We start from the raw sequence: 8,364 nt of genomic DNA, 5'->3' as shown, positions 1-8,364 counted from the left end.
TAATACAGCGCTCAACTCTAGGACATATCAAGGCCAGAAACCTTTATGTAGTCATGAATTCAGATCAGAACTTAATTTCAATAGTCGTGTTAAGACATTTACAAAATCAGCCAACTTTTACCTTAAAAATGCATCAAGAATTAAAGGATATATGTCTCAGCAGGATTTAAAACTGGCCAAAGTGTTATCCAGTATGTGTTATCCAATATCCAGTAGGCTTGACCTACTGTGCAGATCGCCGCTTCCACTTCACCAACACCAAGAAACTGGATCATATCACTCCAGTTCTCAGATCTTTACACTGGCTTCCTGTTTGTTGAAGAATTGATTATAAAATATGACTAAATGGTTTAGGGTCAAAATACATTTCTGATCTGCTGCTACATTATGCATGTCCAGATCTCTCAGATAATCTGGGACAGGTCTGCTTTCTGTCCCCTGAGTCAAAACTAAACATGGAGACGCAGCGTTCAGTGTTTATGCTCCATTTCTTTTTTGTTTTATGCAACATTTCTGGAACAAACTCCCAGAAAACTGCTAGAAGTCTGCTGCGACTCTCAGTTCTTTTAAATCAAGGCTTTTCTGTTTGCTGCTGCCTTTTATCAAATAAAATTTGGGGCTTTTAATCATATTATATCACACTACATTACCATTTGTAATCTCCTATTCTATTTTAGCTTAGTTTTATTGTCTACTTAACTCTTTTAAATTCTATTTAAACGTGTCTTAATGCATTTTTATGTGTTATGTAAAGCAGTTCGAATTGCCATATTATTGAAAGTTGCCACACAGATAGACTTGTCTTGCCCTACAGTATACAACATCTGCTATGCTTAGACCCTTGTTTCAGATTTAAAGTAAAAACACACACATTAAAAACGCTTTAAACAGAAGAGAAGGGGTGCACCTCCAGAGGAGCAATATAGGAAGGGATCTCTCTTCCAGGATACAACAGAATAAATAAATTCTATCAATAGAAAAATTACAATATGGAGGAAGAAGATGACAGTATTAGTAAATGGACACTGTCTATAAGCGCCTAGTGGTAAGCACCCTAGGTTTAACACGTGGCACAGTAATCTGAACACTGAGAGGAGGAACAAGCTGCAGAAAATAGTGAACAATGACCTCTTAGGAAGGCCACAAAAGCAGCTGAGTAGTATGCATGATGAACTCTTAAGAAGTAAAGCTAACATAATTATTAATGACCCTTCTCACCCACAAACTGTACAATGAATTTGAACTTTTACCCTCAGGAAGACGTTATATATTACAGCTAGCTAATAGAAATATCTATAAGAAGTCCTTTGTCCCAAGTGCTGTCAAGGGGGATTCAGTAGACTAAGATACAGGGTGCGCTGACTATAAATACGTATGCTGAGATGATCTATTGTCGTAAATATATTTTTATGTTTTTATGACATGTCTTATGGTGAAACAGAAGGTGCATTTCTACATTGTGGACAATAACGTTTTTCTATTCGTATTTGTAAATGAATGCTGACCTTTATCCTAAAGAAGAAAAACGTGCCAAAACATTAATCTTTTGACTTGAACTTAAAAAAAACACATCAGTGTGCAACTTTTCACCAATTTTTTTGTAATTTCATAATTAATACTAAATTAAAACTTGATAGTTTGACAATCTTTTCATCATGGGTGATAACGGTTGCAGTTGTTTAGGACCAAACATACACAGACTCTGAGAGTTTAACGTTGACTGTGATAATTGACGGCTTTGTGCTACATATGTGACACATATTATTTATGACACATAAATAACAAACTTATCACACTGCAATTAACTGCACTGCCCAGGCATGCAACACCAACACAATGAACAGCTGAAACACAGCATGCAGAAAATCTCACAGGGAGAGCTTGCTGCAACAAAAAACTGCAAAATCATCCATTTCTCTAATTTTCCACATAAGAGCATTTCAGCCAAACCAAACCAGAAGCAGTGCAACAACAGAGCAATACAGCTTCTGAATGAGAGAAGATTAAATGACACAAAGCAAAAGCAATAAACAATTCTGCCGGAATAAACTCAAGTAGGATAGAACAAATGTGTTTAAGTGGCAAAAAAATGTTGACAAGGCAGTCACCTATTAGACTGCAACAAACCAAGTCAGCATCAGCAGTCATCAGCCTGAAATAATTCTTCATCAAACACCTGAATGTTCACTACCGTCGGATACTGACAACTAAACAAGCAGTGCACATTTTTCAACACACGCACTTCCTCCCTCTCACACACGGTCTTTGCTATTGAGGGAATTAAAAGCCACACACACATTCGTGCACACACACACACACACACACACACACACACACAGGTGTGTTAGCTGGCTGTGAGCGGCGAGTAATTTCCAGGGCCAACAGGATTATCAGTGTATGTTCTTGAAGATGGCAGGGAATCAGCCTTCAAGTTAAAGTAAGTTTGCGTAATTGGCCTTCATCTGTCATCTCAAACAGAGCTGTAGACTGTTTGAGTCCGATGGAAAGAAAGAGTGAGAGAGAGAGGGGGGGGACAGAGAGAGAGAGAGACAGAGAGAGAGAGATTACTGACGGGACAGTGATGAAAATTGGTCGGAGGATAATGAGTCTCGTTGTCTTTTCATCCTCTCATCCTCCGTCTCTCTCTCTCATTATTCAGAGTGACTGGTCGGAGAGTAGCTTCACAGTCTGCTGCTTATTAAAAAACCCAGAGCGCTTTTAGATGAGTTCATCAGGCTCTCCATCCCTTTTTTCCCTCCATCCTCCCGCCGGCTCTGCATCCTCTCATCCCTACCTTTTTTTCCCTCCCCCTCTCTCAGTTTGAACTCCTACATCCTTCCTCTCTCTGTCTCTTTATCCCTCCCTCTTCCATCTGTTTATTTTTTCCACCATCCTGTAGAGTACAACAGTGAGAAAGAGAGATGAGGAGGAGGAGGATGAGGAGGAGGAAGAAATGGAGGCCCAGACAGGGAGAGAATCAAAGAGCTCAGGAGAGGAAAAGACAATCCCCTTTGTGACAGATGAAGCTTTTATAGAAAAGGGGGCATTTTCCCAATTTCCTCTTGATAGTCTTTGTAGTTTATATACAACCCCTATCCTTCCTCTGTCCCAACACCTCCCTCCTCCCTGTGCGCCTTCACCACCGTGGCAGATTGTTTGGAATCAATAAAGATGGTTGTTGGCAGATGAAAGTCGTGGGGCGGGACGGTGGCTCGCTAAACACTCATTTCACTTCACACAAATCACCGCCTGTGTGCCGCCGACACGTGACAGCTACATCCTGCAACAAACAATTAAAAACCCATACAGATGCGCTGTGGGGAGAAGCATGATGGATCTTGCATAAATACACATATGGAGAGTTCTGACAGGCAGACAGACATTCAGCGTAGGTGGGATTTGGACAGCGTGGAGACAAAAAGGAAATAAAGGAAAAGAGGGAAAGAAGGGAGGAATGATGATTGTTGTTAAGAAAGAAGTTTTAAGTGGTCATCAACTCAAAAAAAAGTGAAATACCCGACCTCTTTCTGTCTTCTCCACACACAGACAGATGCAGAGTAGAAAACGAAAAAGGAAATATTAATGTGAAGATGTCCCACGTGACACTCCTGCTGACTGACTTGTATCGCATTATGGGAAAAAAACATCCATACACACCAGAAGCCTGTGTGATTAGTTTTAATATGTTTTTTGTCATTGTTGCACACATACTGGAATCAAAAACAGTGGCACGCAACTCATAGAGTGTTTGTTTAATGCATGATGATGACAGACAGTAGGGGTCAAATTAGAGTGCAGTTCCAAGTTCCAAGCAGTCCATTTCTCAAAAGTATAATCATCCCACACCTTTATCTTAACCTCAACCATTAGTGCAAAAACTAATCAACATCTGCGCAACAGCCATTATGCACTTCAAAAAAAAAAGGAAAAAAAAGAAGCAATCATCCACTTTGGAGTTATCTTCCTGCTGAAGGTCTTGATCTGTGTCGGCACAGAGGAGGATGCTGAGCGTGGTGGTGTGTATCCACATCAACTACATCTGATGATCCACTCTTTCAGAGTTTACTCTTCACTGTGGTCTCTGTGGGAGCTGGGAGATAAAGTTTTAAACTTGTTAAAACAAGGGTACTGAGCATTTCACCTTGGTCATGCAGCGGTTAACAGTGATTTGGCTTTTGGAGCATCTGGTTGCTTCAGAGGGATCTGTTAGCGAGGATTAGTCACTTTCAGTCCAACATGGTTAAAGACACACTCCAAACATGCAAACACGCGCACATACACATCAAACAGACAGCCAGTGCGGGTAGTGCCAGGTGTTGGAGACACATAAGGTTTATAGCGGAGAGTTGGTGGCCTGCCTGCAGCAGCTCTGTCACACAGACAGACAGTTCCGGTCCATCTACGAGCCAAGCACCGCTACTGCTCGCTCACTGCTGCTACAAAATCTGCTGCACATCCATTAGAGGAGGAAGACACCAACAGCCAGCACAGACTTTTTAAAGTGACACGCCTGAATTTTAGAAAAATAACCTCTTTAGTCGACCGACCCAGTGTGAAGATGTGAAAGTACGTCCTTCAAGCGCAGAGCTGATGCTGTGTAACAGTTTGAAACTTTAGGATGTTGAGTGATTTAACTTATCACAGAAGACTTTCTAACTGATGTAGTTACATAATAATATAGAATTGGTGCTGCAACTGTATATAGGACATAAGTAAAAAAATTGTATGTTCTGTCCATGAAATGAAATCAATGCTTATGTTTAAAGCAGAATTAAAATATATTTTGTCCAATTAAGGGAAGTGGAACAAGCTGTAAACACAACACTGACATATTAACACTTTATAAAGTTAACATTGCAAACTTGTTAGCAAACAGTTTATTATTTACACACCGAACAGACATGGAGCAACATTTGCATTCATAGCATTCATTTAGATTTGCGTTTCTGACCACCCATAAGTCTAACATTCACTTCACGTTTTGCTCTACAATTACTACTGAGGAAAGTCTCTTTAGCAGCTAAATGCTCTACTATGTTCACCTGCTAGTTCCTGTTGTGACTCACACTGCTGAAGCATCATATTAGCTTCAGATAAACTGGATTGTATTTTTGCTCAGAATGAGCAACCAAGATCTATTTTCATGTACATTGTATTGCCATGTCAGTATTGAATCGAGACAGACCTTAAAAAAAGCCAGAAACTATTTCCTTTGTCAACAAAGAGCTGCCAACAAACCTACTCTTTTCAAGGTCACAGTTTGAGATCCCATTATTTTTTAAGCAATTGATCGTCCCTAAGGCCAGCATTGACATGAGAGACAAATCCTTTCTGGGATCGGCCACGACTGGTGGATCTGTCTGCAAAAAGATAAAAAAAAATTAAGACTCTTAACCCAATGTCTGAGTTTAAAGCTCATGTGAAACATGTGGCTGCAAAGTTGATTGGATTTGCTCTTATTTTTAACAGGCTGCTGTCTCAGTGCTTTTCATTTCTCTCTCTTCAGTTCTTGAAATGTATCTAAGTGCTATAATTCTCTAGATTACTGTATTTAAAAAAAATATTTTCTACAGTATGTATCTCAAAACATACTTTGAATCATAATGTAAGAAAATCATGTTAAATGACACACATACTGTTTATATATCTTCGTACTGTTGTACATGTACAAATGCTTTGCTGAGTGATATACTATGTAAAACACAGTGGCATCTCTGTTGGCTGCTTGAACTTAACTGCCATGGAGACCATGTCATTTCTCTTTTCATTTAAAATGAAAGAGGGCCTATAATGCTCATTTCCAACTTTACATTTTAATTATGGGACTCCGCTATCGTTGCTTTGCATGATTCACAGTTCAACTCCTTATTTCCCTTATACTGGCCCTATATACCCCATCCTGATGGGCCCATTCTGTTCTGATTGGTCAGCTTCAGGAAGCCTGCTGAGTCGTGTTGAGTTACTGCTGATGCAAACCCAACATTTCCTGTTTTACTGATTCATATTAAAATCTTTTAAATCACTAAATAACAGGAAACTTTTATTCTGAAGAATTTATAGGAACTCAAACGTGTTGTCACTGAATACGCTCAGAGTGCCGGAAATATAAAGAAATGAGTTTCGTTTGTGGTGCTAAAAAACAGTTGACACAAGATATGAAGGTATTTTGAGTTTTTTGTTCAGTGGATCAGTTAGACATAATGCAGGGAGGAATAGTACAAGCTGCAACAGCCATAGTGATGATGATGTTTGATGAAGACCAGCACACTTCCAACAGGTAAACTACTTATTTTACTTTGCCCAGCTGTGTAATGGAAAAACACTCACAGCATGCCAGCTCAACTCGAGTCATGGCTTGGCGTGACTACCCCCAAAACAATGGGAAAGACTATAATGTTAGTAGCACAGAGCAGTGAACTCACGCTGTGTGTAGAGCAGATGTCAATATGAAGAAATCTGTCATGAGCTGTCAGCTCGGACTGAAAGTATTAAAAAAACTTTGACAACCAAGCGTTCAGATAAGTCTTAAGATGGAGCTTTTTGCTTACAGGGATAACTTCTACATATGTTTAACTAATTATTTGACACTGTGGCCATGTTTAATATGAACATCCAACATTGTAACATTATAATGAAAAGCATGCTAGGTCCCATTTAAGCACAACATACCTGCTTTGCTTTCAGTGTCAACTTTGATTTGCTGAGCTAGCTTTCTGTTGAACAAGCCGCCAAGTCTTTGTTCTAAATAAAGTGTGTGAGGGTTTGTCTGATTGTTCTTGTTCATTCTTACTTTTCTTTTCTGGTCAGAAAACTCTGGAAATAGATAAATTAGGCCTCTGTCTAAAAGCACAGACAGAGGCATATGGTAAAGGCACTAATTCAGTTATTTACACAGCAAAGTATTTGTTTAAAATTCAGAATATAAGTATTTGAATGACCCTGCCCCATCTGAATAATTCAGATTAATATAAGATTTGAACATTGAACACTGAATAAAACTTGTGAAAGAGAGAATCTCAGCAACTTTCTGATTGGTCTTCTTGGTCTTGAGTTTGGCTGTTGCAGCTGCTGTGTGCCAAGTCATGAAAAAAATAACTATTTTATACTGTAAATGCAGAAAGTATGAGACGTTTGAGACCTCTCTTTCAAAATGTTTTGGAATAAAGAGTTTAATTTATAGCAGCGGTAAAGCAAGACATTAGAGGTTAAGGCTGCAGTTGTAATACCCAATGCTTAATTTGAATAATTGAGTGAATGACTGATCATGCTTAGGAGCCCAGACTGCTTGGCATTATAACACTATCAATCACAAGTATAATCAAAACAAATGGGTGAAGTCTTCATGTCACAGCCTTAGCCAACATAAAATTTACGTATTTACTAAACTTCATTAAATCGTACAGATCAATCTACGATGATGCCACATTTCTTTTCCTCTTAGTCTTTTTTGAAAAGCAGCTGAGACAGATTCAAAAAGGAATCTTTGAGGTTCAAAATGTGGTTGCTTTTGACGTTTCTTTCCTCAGCAATATTTTGTAAACTAGTTAGCTTGAAGACAGCAGTTTCCATTACTTGCATTCAGGAATGCAAAGAATGCAAAAATCCATTCTTATTGAATGCGAGTTTCTGGCGTAACCCTACACCCAAACCTACTCTGGCTCAAATAAATACAGCTGAATATCTGAGTCAGCCAAAACACTGTAAATAGTACCCTCGTTCATAACATCCTCTGCACTTATTTTCTGGGATGCCATTTTTGCTGTTTGAAATGTAGCTAGTTTGCAAAACAAGCGAAGAGTATAAGGAAGTTCTGTTTTTGAGTGGCATCTTGAGTACAACCCCTGGCTACCCAGAGGTGGAGACTGGAGATCAAAGCTGAAATAACCTGCAGTTTTTCCTTCTCCCCAACTACGTCACTGTACATGTCAAATGACCACTCTGGTGCTGGAAGAACAGATTTTTCAGCTGCGCCTCAGAGAAAACAGAACATCAGTAATAACTGCAGGCGCTTTTCATACTATATCTCTAATTTAGATAGCTGAATGTATGGTTGAAAGTGGGCAATGGTCTTTCAGTGATTGCAAAAACGGGGAAATTGTTCTCAGATTATGACAAGTGATAGTTAGAGGAAATGTCATCCTTGTATGAATACAGAATTTACATTGAACACAGAGGTTAAGACTGCCTATCTACAAGTCTAAACTACACATGTTGATGCACACCATGCTGGTTACCTGAACAACAAGCTGCTGTCATTGGTCAGCAGGCTAAAAGGGGCGGGCAGAGAATTGAAGGGAAAACACATAGATGATTGGCTATGAAAAGTCTGCAATCTCACCTTGCAAACACTGAACTTAGAAAATG

General features: G+C 39.2%; 1 protein-coding gene across 4 annotated transcripts in view; it reads right to left on the bottom strand.

Annotated features, from left to right (window-relative positions):
• Window positions 1-3,663: 3,663 nt before the first annotated feature.
• The window catches only part of macrod1 (mono-ADP ribosylhydrolase 1), a 117,356-nt gene continuing 112,655 nt past the window's right edge, over window positions 3,664-8,364 (bottom strand). For 3 of the 4 annotated variants that reach the window (XM_062425873.1, XM_062425874.1, XM_062425875.1), the window contains exon 10: window positions 3,664-4,090. In XM_062425873.1, the coding sequence (XP_062281857.1) occupies window positions 4,056-4,090 (35 nt within the window). In that variant the 3' untranslated portion in view covers window positions 3,664-4,055. Of the gene's footprint in view, window positions 4,091-8,234; window positions 8,268-8,364 lie in introns of all 4 variants that reach the window. The other variant, XM_062425876.1, reaches the window with a different exon arrangement.

This window comes from Scomber scombrus, chromosome 9 (genome assembly GCF_963691925.1).
Source record: "Scomber scombrus chromosome 9, fScoSco1.1, whole genome shotgun sequence".
Lineage (NCBI taxonomy): Eukaryota > Metazoa > Chordata > Actinopteri > Scombriformes > Scombridae > Scomber > Scomber scombrus.
The sequence above is the reverse complement of the archived record's forward strand: the minus strand, read 5'-3'. Positions and strand labels throughout refer to the sequence as shown.